Raw genomic sequence first — 24,036 nt, forward strand, 5'->3', positions numbered from 1 at the left:
TAATAAGAGACTCACAAATGATTGTATTTCAGTTTATTTATAGTTTATTTTAAAGTTCATTATTTATGATATCGTTTGGTCACGGTTTTTACCACTCTTTTTTTGGCGTGCCGTATCAGCCAAATCCTTGGCTGAGTAAGAGACACAGCTGTTAGGTACGCTCATAAAAATTCATTGTGTTTGAACTGAATACAGCATTGAGCTCAGTTGGCCCAAAATCACTGCAACGCATTGAGTAGCATGGTACGTTCTGGATCCCAGTCAGGTGGACTGGGAGGGGGAAAGGGCCTTGAAAAATGGCCTGACCCTGCCTCCCCAGAGGAGGGAGGGAGGGAGAAAGCCAGCCGGCCAGTTCTACACCTCCCCTGGATCAGTCAGTTGCCCCTGGCCACACATCACATGTGGCTCTGCCAGGCTAGGCACCTCTGGCCACATGGCTCTGCCAGGCTGGGTGCACCTGTCCACGTGTGGCTCTGCTGGGCCAGGTGTTGCCTTCCCTGGGCTGCATGCCACCCTTCTAGCCCTGGGCTGGGCTAGCCCAAGGAGCAGGCGTGCAGGCCCCGAGCCCGCCATGACTTTGCCTGTCTGTCCGTGATCCCAGTGTCTGCAATAGCTTCCCAGTTCCTGGATACAGAAGGATGCTCACAGTAGTAAATGTAAATGATACATGAATGACTGTTCATTGTGGCTTAAATTCCAGATGCTTAATAGAAAGGCATGGGTTCAGCTTTAAAAGATGAAAGGTAGACTGTAATTGTGCATACATTGGATTCTGATTTCATTCTAAACCAAGCTGTTTTCAAGAGACATGGTATAAATGAAAAGGGGGGGGGGGAATTCAACCTGAAAAATAAATGCATCTTTTAAAATGTACCCTTTCCTTTGGGCGAGGTTGGCTTGGGTGTAGTAGAGGATTGACTTTTGCAGTGCAGAAGTAGGCAGACTGTTACCACCAGCCCCTCCCACTGAAAGCACAGCCTGCTTAATGTGGGAGGGAGGATTAATCTATCAAAGCCGTGTCCCTAAAATAAATTGCTGAGTTCTCAGAGCCGAGTTCCTAAGTAACCTCACACAAATGCATATAAATAATTCTTCTTTAAAAGGAAACCTGCTTTCAAAACAGAAATGCTGCTTATCAATTTAATACCACAAAACTTGGTGGAATTCTTACTTCTGTTTCGGAAACAGGTGATGCCTTCCTTTAAAAGATGCTTGAAGTGACAGTAATTGCGGGATTACATAAGTGATGAGAGACAGAAGAGGCAGTTCTTAGCGCTAAACCAAATGGAATGCCCATAGAAGACCAATTAATAGTAGGCCTTTGGACTCGTAGGAGTGAGGGTGTGTATCTGTGCGAAAGTGAGGTCAGGAATGCAGAAGTTTATATGTTGGAAGCTGATTTCCCTTTATTCTGAAGGCCCGTGTCCATATACCTTCCACTGAAGATTACCCAAAGAATCAACAGAGGGCTGTTTTAGTAAGAATGAGTCTTTGCTTTGAGATAAAGCTGTTTGGATGGAATCATGTTGGGATTAATGGTTCCCTTTTTCAAAGTGTGTACATTGTGCGAGGGAATCAGATGGTTTACCTTTGTGATTTGTTGATGGTTTGAAAAAATTATAGGCCAGATCTCATGAAGAACATGTTGTAGTACATAAAACCAAGACCTTTGGTATTTTTGCTGATTTTATCAATTGGTATCTTTGCTGATTTTAGCATGTAAAGAGATTCTTAGTCATGAACTGCATGCTTGCAGACTTCTTTAATAATAGTTTTTCCTCCTGAAGAATTCTTGAATTTGAAAAGTGCTGGGAACTGTATACCTGGTCAGTTTCAATGGACCCATAGACAATCATTGCCATTGTGGTTATCTGCATTTACTTTCTTGTTGGACCAAGAACAGAGTTCTTCAGCAGAAAGTTAAAGGCCAAACATTGGTCTTGCGGGGCTCTGCACAGCTTTGAGAGTTTCCTATCAAAACCCTCATTTTAAGCTTTGGAGCTCAGTTTTTCTTACAGATTGCTCAGAACTCTGCTTATTTTTAGAGTACTTACTTTGTTTCAAAGGCTTAAACTCAAGAGTTACATGTAGTCATTCTGTACCTTGAACATTAGCTCCAGAATAGGTATTTACCTCTTTGTTGTATTTTTGTTCTGTCAGAATGATCCTGGCTGCAAGATTCAGATCTACCGCAAAGTTGTTTTCTCCTTGTAGGGTCCACACACACACACACACACACACACACACACCCTCTCAGCCAAGGAGGGTCTGACATGGAGGGGCTCGCTATGGTTGATCCGTCCCAGTCTCTCAAATCCTTACAAAAGCGGAGGGTGGTTAGGGTTCTTCAGGAGTTGTGGGGGGCTGGGTGAACTCTCGATCCTGATGGAGCCTACAGCTGGAAATCGATTAGCTAGGCCAAAGTCTTCAGATGAGGAAACTTGGCTGGAGAAATGCCTTCTCTCTGGGTCCAGGGCCCCCCCTCTTTCTCTCCCCTTTTATATCTGGCTCTTTAGGGTTTGCAGATGGTGAGAGACATTTAGGAAGGTGCATTTGGCATTTCCAAACCGAACTAATACCCAAACAATGCCTTTTCGGCCTGATTCAGGCATTAGTTAAGCCAAATCAGATTCTCTGATCTGATTCTGCTTACTGATAAGAGAATCCCTAATTAATTCAGGAATCCCAAATTTTCAGCTCCATTATATCCTATGAGGCCAATTTTACACAAATTCCAATACAATACCGATATTGGAATTCGGGTTTTCAAGTCAATACTGAATTTTTAAGAGTCCAAAAACCCTGAATCCGAAAAATACTGAATTTTTTTCCCTTGCACAACCCTGGAGACTTTGGGTGTTCTTCCTCGGGGGCCCCGTCCATTTCCTCTCTCCTGTTCCTTTCTCCTCTGCCCCCACTTCCCAGTTTCTGCCTGTTACAACATTGGGCCTTTTGTAGTTGCCAGTTTTCCTTACGCTCCAGGCAGCGAATTCCCCGCAGGTGCTGCTCCCGACTGTCCTGTGGGTTGCCTGGTGGCCAGTCCCCTTCTCCCCACCCAGAGCCCTTCAGCGTGAGGATAACAGTGACAAGTCCCACAGAAAGGGCATTTCAGGTGCGTCGTGATGCATACGTGGCCACCCAGGGTTCAGTGTTGGGTTTCCAGTGCAGGGACAGCCTGCCCATGGGTTGTGATCGAGGCTTTCCTGGGCTAGAGCCCACCTTCCCAAATGCGTGGAATGGGCCTCTTACATGAGTCAGTGTTTTACCCCTGGGCATGAAGAGAACAAGAAGAAATTAGTCCAGCAGAGGAAGAAGTTGCCTGGAACATCTAGAGCACTTATAATGTTGTAATATTGTATTGATTGTTTTATGCAATTTCAATCTGTTTTTATGTATTGGCTTACGCCCTATTGGTGAGCCGCCCTGAGCCCGCTTGCGGGGCGGGCAGGCTATAAATTAAACTAATAAATAAATAAATAAATAAATAAAATAAAGGCTGATTTCCTTAGGAAAGTTTGACTTCGTTCGATCCAGAATGTTTCCACTGTAACTTCTCTCCCTTTTTCCCCCCTTTGCAGTATATTGGCAGCCTAGATGTGCCCCGGCCAAACAGCAGAGTGGAGATCGTGAATGCCATGCGGCGGATCAGGGCAAGTAGCGGTGCGGGATCTGTTGTGGCTCTCTGTTGTGTCCTAAAGAGATGGGGTTGGGGGGCAGGGGGGAATGACTCGCTGTGTGTGCCCAGGTGAAGGTGTGTGCACACATCTCCCTTTCTCCTTAAAATGTATACAAGTTGGGGGCCTATGAGGAATCGCTGGGCAGAGAGTGGGAAGATTTGGACATTTTTTCCTCTCTCTCTCGGCACATGCATCCAAATCTCCCCTAGTTCTTAGGGCCTTGAACAAGCCAATTTCCCTCTGACTTCTCCCCTCCCTTTAACTCACAATCAAATGCTCAAAATTCTGTGCCTCCTGGAGTTTTCTCTGCTCTCAAGAGGCCTTTTTAATGTTTTTTTCCTTTACCGTTTCCCCCCCTGCTTTTCCAATTGGCACGAGCCGCCCATTTTATTATTAGGTATAGTAATTATAAAGGGACAGTAATAGAGAGCAGTGTGGGTAGTGAGAGACAAGACTAAACAGGAGAAGAGGGTGCTTCGGTCGCATTTTAGTTGGGGACCAAGATACAGATTTCATGGAAGTGGTGGGCGGGTGAGAAGAGTCTGTTTGAGAGAAAGAAGGTGGCCTCACACCCCTTTTCTGGGTGGGAGTTCTGAGGATTTTCTATTGTTCCTGGCCGTGAGGGCGACAAAACCGTTGCTGTGCTCAGGTGTCCTTGGGAAAAGCCAGCTTTATTTTGGGCTTCTTTCCACAGTCACTCCCATGTTTATCTTATTTTTTAAAACATAAAGCATCAAACAAAAATTGTCTTCCTGTTTTTAGTCTGTTCTGAATAAATGTATAAATGACACAGGGCCCTGTGCACTGAGAAGGAGGTGTTTCGTCAGGGGCGCAAAAGTCTTGCCATGGAGCTGGTGTGGCATAGTATGGCATTTGGACGGGGGGGGGGGGGGGGGGAGAGACTTGGGATCAGGCTCCCCTCCCCCATCACGAAGCTGATTGGGTGACCCTGGGCCAACCACACACTCTCTCGGCCTTCTCGGTCTCACGGGATCAAATGGGAGGGAGGAAGAGCCCTGCACGCTACCGGGTCTCTTTGAAGGAAGGGAAGGTTGTTTGTGTTGTTTTTGTAAGTGAAGTAAAATCAACACTGTAAATCTGGCTTCTCGTCAAACCAGGGGAAAATAATTGTGATCCTGTTTTTTGAGGATCACAAAACCGCAGGGAAAATTGGGCGAAGCTGCGGGTCAAAACTCGGCCACGTGGCTTCGAGTGGGAAATTGACCCATAGAAGCGGGGCAGAGGGAGGCGCGACCACGGCGCAGCTCTTGTGTGAAATCAGTCAGAGAGATACAGAGAGAGAGAGAGAGAGACTGGTCCAGGGTCACCTGCGTGGCCCAGGTTCTTCCCTCTCCTGCGCTACACGAGTTGTCTTTGGAACGGCTCTTGGCAAACCTCTGGGCCTGGATTTGCCTACCAGGCACAGCATCCGCTGCCTTCACTGGCCGGGAAGCACCTCCTCTGATTACGGCATTAGTTATTGTTGGGTTGATACGAATCATGCAGTACCCAAGATGTGTCATTATGGATGGACACTCTGATGCAGTACTGATTCCCAGGGTTGAGGGGGAGTGCCCAGGGGCCCCTCTCCAGCTCTGGCCCCCACCAGGACCCCCGCCTTCTTTCGGGCCCATCCACATCCCTACCTGCCTGTGTGTCCCCCGCCCATTCGTAAGCCTTCCCCCCAACTGACTGCATATTGTTTCCACAACGATGCTGGGTGGTGTGTGCAGGTAGGAACACCTTCACTGGGCCCACCAGAGGGGCCACCATCGTACAATACCTGCCGATCCTCCTCTTGCGATGTGTGGCTTGGGGGGCTCTGCAGCAGGGAGCCCCGTGCCAGAAACCACAAAGCCAACATGGCTGCAATGTAAAAGGGGCCAGGGGTCTCTGTCTTTTTAATATGTTGTTGTTTTTTTGCATGGTGACAGTGTCAAATGTCAGCCAGGGAAGAAGTGAATGCGATGTTCTCCCCAACTGTATGGCACTCTAGATCAGGCCTAGCAGCAGTTCAAATCCTTGTCAGTAAAACCCTCCCCTTCCTTGATCTCCTGAAGGGTGGTGATCCTCTCCTGCAGGCTCTGAATGTTCTCCTCCAAAAGCCTGACCAGTGTCAGTTAGAACGGCCATTCCCCTGGAACGTGTGTGTGTGGGGGGGGGGGGGAGATCCTCCTCTCCTCTGCCAGGTACACTAAGGATGTCTCCTGCCTGGGTTGTTATGTCTGCTTTTGCGTCTCTGACCTTGGGGTTCCAGCTGCTCCTGACCTGCTGGGAACAAACGGCTCCTATTTTGCCCGCTCTCTTTTCTCCCCCGCACACACAATGCTGATTGGCTTCTGCTTGTGATGGGGGTATAACTCTGGGTGTCCTGCTGCTTTGGGCCATTCCTGACAAAAGACGTTCACGTGTCATCGTTATGAACTACCAATAAACAGAATACTTCTTATGAAGTGCTGTGTGGTGTGATCTGACTATCGAACCCTGACAACCAGCTTATGCTTCTGACAAGGGAAGTTCGCCTTCTCTTCCGGGAGGAAAACAAACACAGCACACTCCATGCAGGTGACTGGAAAGGGGCCTTCAGTCGACATCACTGCCATCCACGTGTATTCCAGGAATCCTCTGAGCGGACTTTCGGGGCCCTCAGGCAGACCTTCAGCCTAAGAGCCACGGGCCCTTTGGCTCTTGCCCTTTGGCTTGCGCCTCTGGCCAGGAGGAGCCTTTTGTCTCCTGTCAAGCACAGCAGAGCTCAGCACAGTAGGGGGGCGGGGCTTGCAATCCACAGCAACTCACTCAGCCCCCAGCAGCCCCCCAACACACAATTAGCCCCACCCAGAACTTAAACAGAACCACTCGCTAGCAGTCTCCGAAGAACCCACTCACCCTCAGCTTCCCACACAGCAGCTAGGAAAGGCAAAAGGCAGAGAGACAGAAACCCCTTGCCTTCTAGCAGCTCCTCACCATGTGCTCTCCACTCCTTGCCTCAGGCCAGCTGGTTAATGTAGGCCAGCTAGCCAATGACCACTGCTTTGTTCTAGAAATCTAGTTTGTTCCTCCCAGGACTTGGGTTGGCTGATGCTTCTGCTCCCTCTGGAGCCTGCTGCAGATGCTCATACCACCAAAAGGAGCTCAGGCGAACCTAGTAGCAAATGGATAAGTTGGGGAGAAGGACTGTATTGGGGGGGGGCAAAAGATAAGTCTGCCATCCTCTTGCATTTTCCAGCATTGCGTCTTTCTAAAAGTCTAGTTGAAATAGGGAGACGCTCCCCACCATCTGAGTTCTCAAGAACATTTGGGGAGGGATCTTTGTTTTGGTTTAGGGGAAGGTTGCCGGAAGGGGAAGGGGAAGACACTAAGGCCTGCTGAGCAAGTGGATTTGTGGAGCCCTCTCTGGGGTTCCCTTCATCATTGCCTCGTGAGCAACAACCGGGATCCACCAAGGAGCCAGGCCTGGCGATCTAAAGGGTACCTGGCTTGAAATGCCTGAGAAGTTAAGCTGGGGAGGTGATACCCCCCTCCCCCATGTTGGTCCCCTTTTAGGGTACTGGGTATGATTCCTGAAGCTTCCTAGTGCATAATAGTGGTTTCTTGGGGTCTTGCCCTCTTGAACTGTGCCGTAGAAACTTGGTGAGGTGCATAGGTGGTATTAAACTACCACTACTTCCCCAGTTGGAGCTGCGGTGGCTCAAGTAGTTAAGACGCTGAACTGCAGGCTGTGGAAGGTCGGTAGTTCAGCAGTTCGAGACCCGAGTGTGCCGCATGACGGCGTGAGCTCCCGTCTCTAGTTCCAGCTCCTGCCAACCTAGCAGTTCGAAAGCAAGAAATAGCAAGTAGATAGGTACTGCTTCGGTGGGCAGGTGACAGCGTTCCGTGCGCCTTGGGGTTTAGTCATGCCGGCCACATGCCCACGGAAACGTCTTCGGACAGCGCTGGCTCTTTGGCTTTGAAACGGAGATGAGCACCGCAACCCTAGAGTCGGACTCGACTGGCTTTCGAGCAAGGGGAACCTTTACCTTACCTTTACCTTACTTCCCCAGTAAAACTGATTTCAAAGCCAGGATAGCAAAGGAAGGATGCATCTTGGCAGATGGAACCAAAGACAAGGTGTGTTCTGTGTTCTGTGTTAGAACAGAAATACCCTCCCTTTGTGGCCGGCCCAGCCCCATGCATTCAACTCAGAAACGGCCGTGGCAAGTCTTAATGGTGGTGGCCCTTGTTCTATCTCAAGCTTTGCACAGAGAGCTGCATCCTTGATCTCTTCCTGTGTTTTCAGTCTTCTCGACTGATGTGTTCAGGTGAGTAAATCAGCAAAAAAGACAGAACTAAACTCTGATCCATCATCCCCTTTTTAAAGCTTTAATTAAGGATGGAGGGAAGCTCTGCTCGGCTGGGAGCTGATCCTGAAGGGGCACATCCGTAGGGCCAGCCGGTGGGTTCTGCCTTTATGAATAAGATGTATGTGGAGGGGTGGGAATATGGATATGCAGAGTATACTTTTCTTCGGTTAAGGGTTTCTTATGGAATGGGTACTTTGGCTTTTTGGAAGAACCTTGATCATAATATTTTGTTTTGCATGTAAGTATTGGTGCTTCATTTGTAAGATGAGAGCTGTCTCGACTAACGTGTTTCTGGGAATTGTGACTTTTGTGGGCAAGAATTTTTTATCCCAGAGCCAGTCAGGAAGTGGGAGGGGGAGAGGCCCAAAACGGAGATAGCTCCATCATTCCTCCCCCGCTACAGCCTCCTTATCGCTTCAGTTTCCTTGACACCTATTAGGTTTAAATGAGTGAGAGATAAGAGAAGGCTGGCATACTAATTCACTGTCTCTCAAGATGTCCTCTTCCCACTTAAGATCTCATTTTGATAACAGCAGTGTTACTTGCCTGTGATATAATTAGTTTGGTTGAGATTAAATTCCTCCGCGACTCTTCTGAGCTGATCATGCGCACAGCACCTCCGTGCAGTTTGGCACTGGGATGACAGCAGAGCTGTTCTCAACACCAGACGAGTTGACAGGCTTCTCTAGGCCCTCTGCTTCTCACTCAAAAAATAATATTGGATTAATATTCTTTAACATGCCAACAGGTTCCTGTTTTATTTTGCTGCTATGGCCTAATGTGGCTGCTGGTGGTGGCCTTATGGTGGCCCCCCCCATAGGATTTTGAAGGCAAGAGACGTTCAGAGGTGGCTGGCCATGGCCTGCCCTTGCATAGTGACTCTGGACTTGTTTGGTGGTCTCCCCTCCAAATACTAACCAGGGTGGACCCTGCTTAGCTTCCAAGATCTGATGCAACCGGGCTATCCTGGGCTATCCTTGTACCAGTCTTACCTGAAGAGTCCTATTAGATTTGTCCATATGGACAGCAATGTTCCCTCTAACCTGTGAAGTCTTGTGAGCAAAAATTCTACTTTGTGAGCTACTGGCATGAAAGTTGTGAGCGAGCGATTTGGCTACTGCATCAATTAGCTTGCTCTGGAGCCATCCCTTCCTGAGCTAAGACAAAAATGTGTGCGCTGGATGCTAAAGAACTGTGAGCTAGCTCACACTAACTGAGCTTAGAGGGAACACTGGTGGACAGTGTTCATGCCCTGTACATGCCATGGTCTTGGTCATGGTACTTTTCCAGGTTCCTCTGTCGTGGAGGCCCTATCAGTGCAGTGCTCTGCCATTTGGGCTTGTCTCATCACCTGGGTTGCCAGGTCCCCCTGGCCACCAGCAGGGATAAGGTGATAGGGACACCAGATCTGGGCTGGGAAACCCTTGGACATCTGGGGACTGAGCCTCAGCAGGACAGGGACCTCAGCGGGGTATAATGCCACAGAGTCCCCCCTCCAAAGCATCCATTTCCTCCAGGGGAACTGATTTCTGTAGTCTGGAGATGAGCTGTAATTCCAGGGGATCCCCAGGTCCCACCTGGAGGCTGGCAACCCTACTCATCACCCAGAACGTTCTCCACAATCCTGATAGCCATCACAGCTGATCTCCGCCTATGAGGAGTGCAAGTCGCCCATACCTGGATAACGTCTTTGTCAGGGCTTTCGAGCGGAAGGAGTCTGTCTCACCGGGCTTGACAGTTGCCTCACTTCAATTGCCATGAGTTTTAATTAACTTGGAAAAGAGCCAACTGGTCCCAGCATGCTGAATACAACTATTCAGCGTGGTCCTCGACATGGCCCAGGCCAGAGCCTTCCTCTCAGCAGAGCAAAAGCTCAGCTTGGTGTCTCATGGGATTAGCTTTTTCCCCACCTCTTGGCCACTCTGGTGTCAACCATGGAATTTGAGGATCTGATCTTGGCACTGAGTCTGGTTGAACTCAAAGGATGCGTCTTCCCTGAGCTGTATTCCATCACCATTACCATTTGGAAGAGAACGCCCTCTCCTGCACATATGCGGGGGTGTCCCCTTTATGTTGTTAGTCGTGCCAGTCCATTTTTAACTTCAGTGCTTCAGATGTATCAGAAGATGATTTAGAATGGAAGAGCCTGGGCCCGTGACCTTTTAGGCAGTCCCAACGTGCTCCTCTTAATGTGCAGCTTTGCTTGCTCAGTGGTGTGGGAAAGGCAGTCTTCATGCGATCTAAGGTGCTCTCTAGGAAACAGGCGGTTATCAAGAAGGTTGCTCACGTAACAGGTATGGGGGGAGGCATCTGAGCCCTGGTACTGAAGACAGGTTCCATAGTTGAGCATGAATTCGAATCAAGCCTGGGAGCAGGGTTCCAAATCCCATTGGCCCTTGAATGTGAGACTGTACTATGCATACTTAGCTCGTAGCTGGAAAATATGGTCTACACGGGGTAGAGCTCGGTTCTCCTTGCTGGCTATCATTTAGGCTTTGTCTTGATTTTAAGCTTTAGATAAATACAAAGAGACTTCCCAGTTGCAAAGGATCAAAGTTACAGAATCAACCGGGGAAACGTAATATATGCAAAATATAATTTTATACAATGTGAAAATAATTGATAAAGTGTTACATACATAAATTACCAAAAGGTTACATATAAGAGAATTGCAATATATTATATTAACGAAGCTTCCGGCTTGTGTCTTCGTTTCGATTCTGTGCTTCCTCAGAAGTAAATTCTCCCATTCAACAACTTGCTATGAAACAAATATTGCAATTTTACATGTATCACAAGAAATACAGATTGGAAATGTTTATATATATATAATAAAATATCATATGTACCATTAACGGAGTGTCGTCTCTTTTATTCTTCAGTCCTTTTCCTTGCTTGTAAAAGCTTAAATTCCTAAGGTAAAATCATTTATATTTTACAAACCATTGTAAGATGGTATAATCATGATTTAACTTATTCTACGAGAGGATTCATAAGGAGGCAGGCACTCGCCAAACAGGAAACAACAATCTTCATATCAGGCTCCAACCCAGTCTGCTCTGCGCTACCAAGTGTTAGAATGCCTTCGCGTTCTGATATGTTGTAAGCCTATATATATTTCTCAGACATTTTATTTAAAGGGAACACGATCGAATTTGACTGCATTATGAAGTTTATAGTATTTATACATCTTCAGACTTAAACACTATACACTTTTACAAGCAAGGAAAAGGACTGAAGAATAAAAGAGACGACACTCAATCTGTATTTCTTGTGATACATGTAAAATAACTGTTAGAATAGCCAACAATATCGAATTTTAAAAATAGAAGTAGTTGCCCCTCTGTGCCAGGCTGTTAAATAGTGAGAATCTCGGGGGATTTGCAGCCGTTGTAGCGCAACAAATTTGCATTCTGTAACTGGCCTCTCTATCCTTTTTCTCTCTCCATCTCCCACGTTGCTGGTTTTCCTTCAGACCTTTGCAAGTCAAGTGGTGGAAAGAGCTGGGAAAGTGCCCATCTGTTCATTTTGTACCTTTTTTGGCCTTAGCAGTTCGGTAACCTGCTAGCGATACAGCTCTTCCCGAGAGAGCGGCATGGCATGGCATGGCGCACCCCCTTGGACGAGGCTCTCTCTGCATGCCTTGCAACTCCCTGGGTGACCTTGGGCCAGTCGGTCTCAGCATAACCTGCCTCACCATGGTTGTGAGGAGGGCATGAAGGAGGGGAGAGCCACATGTGAAGGAAGGGGAGGGTGGAAAGGAAAAGGACTAGTACAGAGATAAATATAAGAGCCGCTGGCAAAGGAGGGAGGCCCCTGGTGTATGCCTGGAATGCCTGGAATGGCTGCTGTGTGTGGTAGCCTTTGACCTCTGTCTGTATCAAGACACTTTCCAGAGGCACAGCCAAAAAGCACTCTGGTGCCTGAAATCTAGCTTTAAGGTTCCTGGACAAACTTGAATCCCATCTGCTGGCCCCATTCCTCTTGAGCGGGTGACATTCTACCAAAAGAAAGAGCAGTTTTGTGGCTTAATGTCCAGCTCTCTTGACTGTGGCACCCTACCTCATGTCATCTCCCTCTCAAATATTGTGAGTTCAGTGGCCCATTTCAGACCAACAAAGTTGGGTCTTAAAGGTGCCGCTGAACTCAGACTTCAGTCTGCTGCTTCAAACAGCTGCCCACCTGGATCTATCAAATCTTGTGGATATTCTAGAATCCCCATCCTCTCATGGCTGAGAGGCAGCTTTAAAGAAAGAGGCAGACAGGCAAGGAAGGAAGAGCTCTCTGGTTGGCTGCTTAAAGAATGCTCCCATAATTCCCACGGGAAATTCCCCACGGTGCAGTACTCTTGCTTCTTACATATGGTTTCCATCAGACGATAAAGAAATTCAAAGCAAGGTTTCATCCAGTGATGATGACATACAGGGAGGAATGTAAAGGGAAATGCTTCCCCTTCTGGTCACCTCCTTGACGTGGACCCTATTGGGTTGAGTTGCAATCTTGTTTTGAGGATGGAAATGCACGGGGAGCCATTTTAACACTCTTAAGTTAAGGCTTAATATTCACATGGTGACATCTTTCTTAGTAGCTTTACTGTTACATTCTGATCCAGTTAGGGTGTTCCAGGTACTCTGCAAGGGGAGCCCCAGACAGAGCACATTGCAGTAGTCCAGCATGGAGGATGTTGTTGTACAGTCACACAGTCGAGTCCGACTCTTCGCGACCCCATAGACCAGATCACGCCAGGCCTTCCTGTCTTCCGCTGTCCTCTGAAGTTGGCTCAACTTCATGTTCGTTGCATCGATGACACTGTCTAACCATCTCATCCTTTGCTGTCCCCGTCTTCTTTGACCTTCAATCTTTCCCAGCGTCAGGCACTCGCCTGCTGGTCCTGGCCTTCCCCTCAGAGAGGCGGCTCTGGCCAGCTAGGACTTGCCCACGGGTGGCAGAGGGGCCATTGTCGGGTCTCAGCGCTGGGCAGGCAGGCAGTGCTCTCCTCCTCAGCAGGGGTGGCGGTGGCGGGGCCTGGGTGGGCCAGGAGGCAGAGGCAGGCAGGCAAGCAGGCCGCTAGAGGCGTTGCGGGCACCAGCGCCAATTCCGCCTGCCTGGCTCGTTGGAGCAGTGGAAGGGGCCGGTCGGCTGGAGTGGGCCAGGCCATGCCAAGGGTGGATGAGCAGTGCCATGCCATGTGCACGCAGGCCTGGGCCAGGGGGTCAAGTGCGGGCTGCCCGTGGATGCGTTTGTGCTCCTGTGGCTCGGCCCAGCTAAGGCCCCGGCCCCCAGAGACCAGGCCTTCCTGCCTCGTCCCAGTCCAGTGGAGTGCTGGGAGTGGGAGGCAGGGCTTGCCCCTGCTGCCATTTCCCCCCAGTCCTGGGCTGCCGGAGCAGTGCTCCGACCTGCTCCGGCCCCAAATGACCCCTGGTAAAATAGATTACTGAAGGAAACCAAATGGGCAACATTACTGGAACAGTAAGAACAGGTAGTGAAGGCAGAAAATTTAGGGAGGTGAAATAAACTAGGATTTTGTATGAAAAGAAAGTATCTGTAGAAGAAAGCACAGATAGGATAGAACAGTGTGGTTAGGATTGCTTTGTTGTTATTGTGAATACAGACTTCTAGTGGCCTCAGTTCTAAGTCCCCCTCAGTTCTTCATCTCAGAATGGGAATCTGAATAATTTCCATGTTCACAGATTTGCTGTCTGGATGAATAAGTGCTACAGAAATTAGGTAGAACTGTTTCCAGTGGCACAGAATCCTGTGGAGGTAATGCCTTCTAAGCGATCTGTCAAGCTTGGGAGGGTACAGACTTGGATTTTATGAAGTGCAGGCAGAGCTGTTTTGTGTAAATAGTGGCTTGCCCATTCCCTCCACACTGTGGAAGTCTAGTGCAGGCCCGTAGCTAGGAATTTCTAATTCAGGGGGCATTTAAAATTCTTGGGGGGCACTGGCTAATTAATTAAAGTTAATTTACTTAAAGTTGAAATTCTTGGGCTGCCCAGACAGAGTCTTTACCCCTCCGCCCTTCCCACGGCATCCCTGGGCACCGACCCTCTGCACCCCCGCCTGCTCCCACTGGCCCTCCCCTGCTTGCTGGCTTCCCCCGGCTGCTGAAGAGGTTCTCGAGGAGGTGCAGGTCTAGGCCAAAGCCTCTTGGCCTGCCGCCCATTGTCCAGAGGTTGCAGCACGAGCACCCATGGACGCGCTGCACTGGGAGCGGCTCCCAGTTGAAGTTGTGGAAGGGGCAGCGGCATGCTGTGCACCACTGGGATTGGGCCCAGGCCGGCTGCTGGAGAGACGGGTGAGCAGCCTGCTGGCGCCTCGCCCGCCACACCTGGGTCCTCGGCCACAGCGCCCACAGTGCCCACCTCCGGATCACAGCTTTGGCTGGAGAGCAAAGGAGACCGTGCTGCTCTGCTTCTCCAGTGTCGATCCACATTCCCAACGGCGTGCACCAGGAGCCAGGTGGCCGGTGCTTCCCTAAGCCTGGCAATTAAGCGGAGCTCCAGCTCAGGGTGGGAAGCTCCGCTGCTTTGACCAAACCGTGAGAGGGGCCCCGACGGGCAGCGCAGACACCTCTCCCCTGGCCATTTAGCTGAGGGGGGATGCCTAGAGGAGGTGGCAGATGGAAAGTTGTGGGGCCTTTGAAATAAGTCGGGGGGGGGGGAGGCCCCGAAATGATCCAGTGTAACTGCCGGCCTGATCTAGTGTTATGCCACCATCGATCAGTGGAGCCCCTTGGGGAGATCTGTGTAGGAGCTGCAGTGAGATGAGGAAGTGGCAAAAATCATCCTCTCTCCTTTAGTAGCGGAAGTGTCTACTACGGTATGACCAGAAAGGGCATTTAGGGGCCAAGCCACAGTTATTGTCCACAAGACTTGTTCTGCCATAGTATGTGGCATGGACTACCTAGCTGCTGGGAAATTCACAGCCAGAGACGGATTCCATCTGGAGCTTCCCTCGGGCTTGCTGTGTGGGACTGTGCTGTACTTCGCACCCAATCTGTCACTGAGGCTCGTGCTTCATGTGAGCCACGTTTTTTGTGTGTGAGAAAGAGAGAGCATGCAAGAAATGCGTGTGAATCATTTTGTACTGACTTATTTTGTTTATATGATTAAATTTCTAGTCTGTTCCATCCCCAGAGCTCAGGATAAGTCACCCTTGTTACACGCTCTAAAAAAACTGACAAGGAAAATGTCCTCTAAAAAATCTATCGAATTAAATTATGTTATTGCGCTTAACTCGGGCCATTCAAAGCTAGGCCTGTACATTTGACTGTGAATTTGTAATGCATATCGAGAGGACATGGCATAGTATCCCTACCAAAACAGTCGGTGCTAGAATAACCTTCCAGCAAAGACACAAGACTTTGCCACAAGGGTTCACATATTTTGACAGGTGTTTGTCACTGGCCCGGCTCCTTCCTTAAAGGGAAGCTGTGGTGTCAGTGGTGATCTGGCTTACATAGCCATGGACCCCTTCCTCTGTCGTGCTTCCTCCAAATCCTCTGTCCTTCCTCTTTACTTCAGCTTTGTTTACAACACAGTAGCAGGGTATTGGGGATAAGTGTTCAGCAACAAAGAACACACCTTGGACAGCAAGGAATGGATGTACAGCCTATGTAATCTCCGTCACCACCACTACCAATAGCTGTGGAGAACCCAAGCCTCTGGGAATGTGCAGAATGTTTTCCAGTTAAACTCCCGCCATCCCCAAGCCTTCTGCCTTAAAAACCATCAGAAGTGAGTTATCTGGTTCTTCTGGCCAGCAAGAACCCCTTCTGAAAAAGTCATCTCCCAAAATCATCATATCCCCAAAGCCAAATATTCACCTGTGCTAAAGAAAATAGGTTTCTCCAGGGGTTCAGCTCATGGGACAGTCCTCATGTCTGGGATAAGCTCCTCCTTTCTTTGCAGGGTCAGCTCTGAGCTTTGATCCAGGCAGGGAGGGGCTTATCCCCTGGAGGCTTCCCCAGTTCTTGCCAGCCCTGCCTTACAGCAGGACGTGCTCAAGCAGCGCTGCAGAGTGCAGCCAGCAGAAGAAAGAAGTAAAGAAGAACAGAAGAAGGAAGAAAGAAGAGGGCAAACCGCTGCACTGAGAGAGCACTAAGCAGCGGCGTGCGAAGGAGCGTGTCAGTGCTTGGTGGTCCCCGGCAGCCGCAGAGCTCAGACAGCCCCTGAAGGACCCCCGCCAGCCTTACCTGCCAAAGGGCGGAGGGCCTGCTCCTGGAGCCTTATGGGAGTGCGGAGGAATCTGTGACGTGGTGGAGGGCAGCAGCCGCAGACCCAGCACTTTCCCATCAGGCCTCAAAAGCTCTTGAGACTGGCGCAGAGACCGGGAGAGATTCTTCCTGCCTACTGAATCACGGTAAGACCCTGAGCCACCCGCGGGCCTCCTTACTTCCAAGTAGCAACGTACTACGGGAAGGGAGCGTGGCGAGATGGAACGGGGGAGCTCAGGATTTTCAGGCCCGCTTCCTCTAGGGCTGAAGAAGCCAAAAGGCTACAGCCAGGTGCCAGCTGGCCAGGGACCCCCCTTTTTTTCCCTTGGCAAATGGGGGACAAGTACCCGGGAGGCTGGAGAGGATATCTGCTTCCTCCAAAAGGGAAAAAAGGGTGCAGGATTGGGGGTGGGGAAATGGCGGCAACCATATTGGAACCTCTCCCCCTGCGTGGTTCCCGTTAAGGGACTGAGAGCCGTGCCTCAAGTGGGTAGGGCTTGCCTGGTCTGGTCAGCCTGGGCAGCTAAACAGGGGGCCCTTGGAGGGGAGACCACCAAGTAGAACATCTAGAGCACTTTAGTCAGTAACCCGTTATGAATGTTTTGTACTGTTGGATTTTAAATGGTTTTAATTATGTTTTATATTGGCGTTTGCCCCTATGTAAGCCGCCCTGAGCCCGCATTGCGGGGAGAACGGGGTATAAATTGAATTAAATAAATAAATAAATAAAATAAATAAGTAAGGCTTGGGCTGCCAGAAAAGAGAGGGAACTGGACAGGGTAGATAGACCACCTTTCCCCCTCCTGATAGTAATTTTGTTTTCACTCCCCCCACACACACACAGGCTGAGAGAGATGGCTGACAAGGCTAAGCCAGGCAGTTCCCAGGAGAGAGAAAGCCCCTTGGGGGATCTGCACCTGCCCAGACTTTCAGTCTAACTGACCTCTCAGGACTCTATGGAGCCATTGACCCAGGGAAGCAGGGAAGCAGACAAAGCCGAGCTTCTAAACTGGTTTAGAGGCGAGATGAGAAAGGAGTTTAAAGACATGCTTAGAGAAACGCTCCAAGGCTCCGTGCCCCAAGAACCTATAGAAAGGGCTAGCCAGGAGGATGATTCATCGAGCACCTCCAGGTCTCCACATAGGTCAAACCACAAGAAACTCAAATCTCCCATCAGGGAACACAGCCCCTTGCTGGGGAGTGGAGAGACAGTGTCTGATTCCACCTCTTCATCAGAGAAAGAAGAGGGGAAACTTTCAGAGGAAGAGGAGGAAGTGATGCCTTCGGTTCAGTCCAGACTCTTCCCACAAGAACTTTGCTCTCGCCTCCTTCCTATGGTCTTGAGGACCCTTGATCTCACATCTAAGTCCAAGGAGGAAATAGAGCAGGAATCAGAATACCAGAGGGGTATTAATGCCCAAGCTTACAGTTTCACAGCCAGCGTTACCACTCCCAGCTTCCTTTTATAACATAATGAAGGCAGAGTGGGAATTCCCAGCCAAACCCAAGGCCAACCACCACCTTTTCTCTAAGTTTTATTCCCTGATGCCAGAGTCCACCAGGAAAACAAAATTGCCAGTGGTGGATGATCCTGTTACCAGTCTGTCCTCCAACTCAGTGCTTCTGATGGATGCAGATGGGATGCCGAAGAACCACACGGAAAGAAGGATAGAGCAGGCCCTTCGCAAGAACTTCGAGGCCTCCTCGTCTTCAATTAAGGCTTCCATGGCGGGCTCGCTGTTTGCCAGGGCCGCATATGATTGGGCCCAAAACCTGGCTTCAGCCGACAGTGATGCACCAAAAGAGTTCAAAGACTTCCCTAAAAAAGATCGCCCTTTGCGGCAGACGCCACCTTGGATGTGCTTCAACTTTCCGCCAGGGTGCTGGAGTGTAGTGTAATGGCGCGGAGGAACAACTGGGACGTGGACTCCTCTGCCCAAGTGAAGGTGGCAACAGTCCCAATTTAGGGGTGGGAACCTCTTCCGAGAAGGGCTCGACAGGTACTTAATAGAAGACAAGGACAAGAAGAAGGTCCTTCCCTCAAAAAAGAGAGACATTAAAGCCAGGAAGCGCTTTCAGCCCTTTCGGGACCAAGAGAGGGGACAGAAACCCCCTTATGCAAGACCATTCAAAAGGAAATGGCAGCCTAGACAGCATGGCAACAAACCCTTTGCCACCTCCAAAGGAGAGCAATCCTCCACCAAGAACCCCAAGAAGGGAGCCCCTGCATGACTACACAAGTCAAGGGAACCTGTCGGGGATAGGGGGAAGACTTCAGTCATTCGCAGATCGGTGGTGTCACTCCATGTCAGATCACTGGGTCATCGAGACCGTGACACAGGGATACAAACTGGAGTTCTCCACCTTTCCACGACAGCATTTTGTTGAGATTCCAAAGAATCGCAACCGTCTAAAACATCTCCAAACCAAGGAGGCCATAAAACACCCCCTAGAAATCAGGGCCATAGAGAGAGTTCCACCCTCCCAGCTGGGACAGGGCGTTTGCTCAGTGTTTTTTACAGTGCCAAAGATAAATGGAGATTAGATCTCAAATGGCTCAACAGGCACATACGGGACAGGAAGTTCAGGATGGAAACTCTCAAATCCATCCTGGCAGCGTTACAGAAAGGGGATTTTCTGATGTCAATTGATCTGGCAGAGGCATATCTCCACATTACAATCCAACGCTCACACCGAAAAGTCCTATGATTTGTCTATGCCAATCAGCACTTCCAATACCGGGCTCTCCCATTCGGGCTGAAATTCTCACTGAGGGTGTTCACAAAAGTGTTAGTGACCCTAGTAGCACACCTCAGGCTGAAAGGTGTCCACCTGTTCCCATACCTGGATGACATTTTAATAACAGCGCCATCGTGAGTGGCTCGCAGCTAACAGTAGTTACCCTGGGGGAACATGGTTTTGTGGTCAACCTAGAAAAGAGTCACCTCCAGCCTTCTCAAAGGCTGCTGCACCTAGGTGTAGAGGTAGACACTGTACAGGATCAGGCTTTTCTGTCTCAGGAGAGGGAAATGAGAATCTGATCTCTGTTGATAGACGTGTTGAGACTAGCCAAACTTCTGGGGATGCTGGTTTCTTGCGAAGAGATCATACAGTGGGCCCGTTTTCATGCCAGACCCCTGCAGAGATTCCTACTTCCCCACCAGGAAGCAATGGCACGCAAGAGGTACAAGCTGCTACAGCTTCCTCCGGAGATATGACAGCCGTTATCTTGGTGGCTAGCTACGAACCGATTCAAGCATGGCTCGCCAAGAAGGAAAATGTTTTTGTTGAATATGGTAATAATATGTATGTATTGTTGTTTTAAAATAAAAATTTAATTGAAAAAAAAGTGATTATGACAATGGTTGTCAGCCTGTTAGGATGGGGAGAGCACTTGAGGGGTCAGCTGACAGAGGGAGAGTGGTCAGTGGAAGAGACACAAGAGAGTATAAACTTCCTGGAGTTCAGGGCAATTTGCTTGGGGCTCTTGAGCCTCAGCAAGCATCTAACAGGTCAGCGTGTCCTTGTCCAAACAGACAACATGACGGTGAAGGCTTACGTGAATCGGCAAGGAGGGACACGAGTAAGGTCCCTACATGGCGAAGCATCCATAATGATGACCTGGGTGGAAAGTCATTTGTTGTCGCTGAAAGCGACACACGTGGCAGGAAAAGACAATGGCCTGGCAGACTGGCTCAGCAGAAGACGGCTGGACCAGTCAGAGTGGTCACTGAACAGGGAAGTATTCACTCAGATATGCGACAAATTCGGGGAAGTAGGAATGGACTTGTTCACAACGGAGTACAATCGTCAAGTACCAGAGTTCTTCTCCAGACTGAGACACTCCCAGGCCAACAGAACCGATGCCTTAAGTGGCAATTGGCCACTAGGCCTTCTTTACGCCTTTCCACCTGTGCAAATCCTGCACAGAGTCATTCAAAAGATTCTACAACAGAGGGCGGAGGTGGTGATGATAGCCCCGTTTTGGCCATGGAGAGCGTGGTTTCAGGACCTCCAGAGTATCAGTACAGGACCCATGGAATCTTCCTATGAGGGAAGACCTGCTGACTCAAGGGATGACACTGCACCCACGCCCTGAGATGCTCAGACTCACAGCGTGGAGATTGAGCGGAAGTGTTAGTGGGGGTGGGCTACCCCGAGAAGGTAGTGTCTACCATGCTAGCGTCTAGGAAGTCATCCACCAATAGATCTTACAACACTAGGTCAGGAGATAGAACCCTTTACGGCCTCAGAGCAGTTCTGCGGTTCCTGCAAGATGGCCTAGATAAGGGGCTCAGTACCAGCACGCTGAGGAGACAGGTGTCGGCCATTTCAGCTGTTCAGGGGTCAGACACGGAAAATCACGCCTTCACCATGCCCACGTTAAGAGATTCCTAAAAGGGGCTTCACTATTGAACCCTCTGCAAGTGCACAGATTTCCCACCTGGAATCTGAATACTGTCTTTAAGGGCCCTTTGCAAACACCCTTTCAAACCAATGGCCTCATGTCCAATCAAAGAGTTGACCTTTAAGACCCTGTTTTTGGTAGGAATTACTTCGGCATGTAGAGTGTCAGAATTGAGGGCCCTGTCCGTCAATAGAGAGTTGTGTGTCTTTCATAGGGACAAGGTTGTCCTTCTAGACCCAGCCTTTCTACCAAAGGTAAACTCGGTGTTTCACAGGGTGGAGCAGGTGGTACTTCCGTCTTTCTGCCCAAACCCTAAACACGGGAAGGAGAGGGAACAGCATTGTCTTGATGTCAGGAGAGCTCTGAGTTACTATATCGACAAGACTAAGGAGTGGAAAAGATCAGAGGCACTCTTCGTGTCCTTTAGGAAATCCAGCCAGGGGGAACAGGTTTCTTCCACTACTCTCGGTAGGTGGATTAAAGGCTGTATCATTCTGGCCTGTAGGCCAAAGGTGTAGATCCTCCTGATGGGATTGTGGCTCATTCTCTTCGGGGGGCAGCGGCGACGATGGCCTATCAGTCGTTCCCTACTCTGGAGGCTATATGTACGGCGGCCGCCTGCAAATCTGTTCACTCTTTTACTCAGCACTATAGAGTGGATAAGATAGCATCAGCAGAAGCGGCCTTTGGCCATAGGGTGCTTCAACACACTCTGTAAACGGGAAGCAACTTCCCTCCCATGAGGTACATTGCTCTTCTACGTCCCAGATATGAGGACTGTCCCACGAGCTGAACCACCGGAGAACGGAAGGTTTCTTTCACTTACCATGAAGCTTCTTCTTGGTGGTTCAGGAATGGGACAGTCCTGCCCACCTGGTTTTTGGGCTCATTTCCAGTTTACAGAGGAGTTCTTGAAGCATCCCGTCTCAGTGTACCTACTCCGGGTACATCAGAGAGGGACCTAACGTTAATGGTCTGTGTTCCGTTCATCAGTTATGTGAGTCTCTCCAAGTTCTGGGGAGAAGTTTTTCCTTCTAGTGCCTTTCTGGCGGGAGTAAGGGGCTCGAAGACAGCTGGGGAAGCCTCCAGGGGATAAGCCCCTCCCCGCCTGGATCAAAGCTCAGAGCTGACCCTGCAAAAGAAGGCGGAGGTTATCCCCTGTCCCACTCCTGAACCACCGAGAAAGGAAGCTTCACGGTAAGTGAAAGAAACCTTCTGTTCTCGCTGTGCCTATCAGGCTTTGATCATGGTTACCCGATACTTTTTATATAAAGTCAACAAAGGAATGTATTAGAAAAAGGAAAGGAAAATTCCCTAAGCATTTAAAGGTCCTAAGCAAGATTTTTTTAAAAAAAAAATGACAAATGATAACAAAGTAAAAAGAAGACAAACAAGAGTTCACAGACTGATTCTGTCAGCTATGCTGCCATGGGGGTCGGGATGGTCAGACAGTGTCAGTGTAATTGCTCTTGCATTCCTTTCTGTGCTTCGTGCTGAAACGGTTATCTGTAAAGACGTGCAGGTGGGGGTTGTAGTGTCTGCCTTTTCCAGGGAGCCGTGGGAGAGTGCGAGTTCCCAGCTTCGGCTAGAAACAGTTTGCAAGCTTTATCCCACACGCGGGAGGGTGCCTAATTGGCCAGCGCAGTGGGGGGGTGCATACGAATATCCTATATCTTATTATGTCCAAGGGGCAACTGCCATTCTTAACAGTGACTATGTTAATGCATCTATAGCTCTTCAATAAAAATATTACCTTTCCTGAAAGCGTGTACTACGTTGTTGGCTGTGGGTTCTGACAGATTCCCAATATAAAAATTGTCATACTTGGCCCCAAAGCCAAGTAAATTACAGTCTTTTTCATTGTTCAAGGCATGGATTCAAAACAGTGCCCTGCCATACACTTAACTCAGAAGGGAAAAAGGAGCAGGAAGTTCACCCTGGGAGCAGTGGCGCAGGCAATACAACGCCTGCTGTTAACATCTGTAGCGAACAGCCTTAATGGCTGTTCGAATCCCCACCGCGGCCGGGTTGAGCCCCCGGCCCTCATCCCAGCTCCCACCAACCCAGCGGCTCTAATAACAACAGAGGAATGGGTACCTGCCCTAGGTGGCAGGGGGCACCCTCCTCCTGGCTTACACTGGGAAGGCGATCGGCAGGGACGAGGAAAAAGGAAAAGCGGCGGCGGCAAGAAAAGCAATGGCGGTAGCAGAGAGCGACCCAGGAAAAAGGCAGCGGCTGGATCGAGCGGAGGCAGAGCCGGAGCAACACGCTGACGTGGGATGCAGCGCGGCAGGAGCCGTTAGGACATTGGCCGAAGCTGCACCCAAGACGCGCTGTTCCGAAGGAGAGAAAAATCGAGACAGCCTGCTTGAGCCTGACCGACAGCCACCTGGATCACCGGAACAACAACGAAAAGCTGCCAGAGAAGAAAAAGACTATGCCGAAAAAGGGTGCTGGTAGGCTACCCCCTCCCCTCACCGCATTGTGGCCCTAGGTAGGATTAATTACTACACTGTAGTGCTCTGTGAACAAACTGAGACCCATTGGGGGTCATGGGCGGTATAAATTTTTTTTTAAAAAAAAAGTATATTGGCTGAAGGGTTTTTATGGGTACCAGAAGACTTAAAGACGCCCCCCTTCTTTAGCTTCGTGTAAAATTACACATTTTACAATTAGGATTGGCTGGCATGTGTCTCCTTTGAAAGAATAAGATACCAAGTTAAGACAACGAATCCTAGGGGGTAATGCAGAGGAAGTTAATTCAGACCAAAGTTCCATGAATGCCAAAACCATCCCTTTGACAGAGAATACCATTGGTCACTTCACGCCTGGATTGACAGGAAAGTTTCCTCTAGCAAAAATGCAGGCAGTGAACATATCACAAGAAGGGGTTGGCAGCCCCAGCTAGGCGGTAGACAACAGGAAGTTTCAATTTCGTGCATTCCTCAGCAGACAGACATTTCCCAACCAGGCAGTGGGAGGCTTGGAGCTTTTCGCCAGACATGGAATTTATTCATCTTGAGTTGTAGCTCAGTCGACTGAGACTGTTGAATGTGTACAGTGTGATCGTGCTGTGGGAGTTGTGACTGCAAGTAGTTGGGCATGTTGTCGTTCAGTCGCACAGTCGAGTCCGACTCTTCGCAACCCCATGGACCAAATCACGCCAGGCCTTCCTGTCTTCCACTGTCCTATGAAGTTTGCTCAACTTCATGTTCGTTGCATCTATGACACTGTCTAACCATCTCATCCTTTGCCGTCCCCGTCTTCTTTGACCTTCAGTCTTTCCCAGCATCAGGGTCTTCTCCAGGGAGTGCTCATTTGGTGGCCAAAGTGGGCACTAGATGATATTAAAGACCTCTGCCAGTCTGGCTAAACATTACGGATCTCAGTAGA

General features: G+C 49.4%; 1 protein-coding gene across 1 annotated transcript in view; it reads left to right on the forward strand.

Moving 5' to 3' along the window:
- The window catches only part of NOS1AP (nitric oxide synthase 1 adaptor protein), a 79,787-nt gene that overhangs the window by 28,546 nt on the left and 27,205 nt on the right, over positions 1–24,036 (forward strand). The window contains exon 2 of the mRNA XM_015412008.1: positions 3,579–3,650. Coding sequence (XP_015267494.1) covers positions 3,579–3,650 — 72 coding nt within the window. The remainder of the gene's footprint in view (positions 1–3,578; positions 3,651–24,036) is intronic.

The sequence above is a fragment of the Gekko japonicus genome, unplaced genomic scaffold, assembly GCF_001447785.1.
Source record: "Gekko japonicus isolate JY-2015 unplaced genomic scaffold, Gekko_japonicus_V1.1 scaffold844, whole genome shotgun sequence".
In the NCBI taxonomy this organism is placed as follows: Eukaryota; Metazoa; Chordata; class Lepidosauria; order Squamata; family Gekkonidae; genus Gekko; species Gekko japonicus.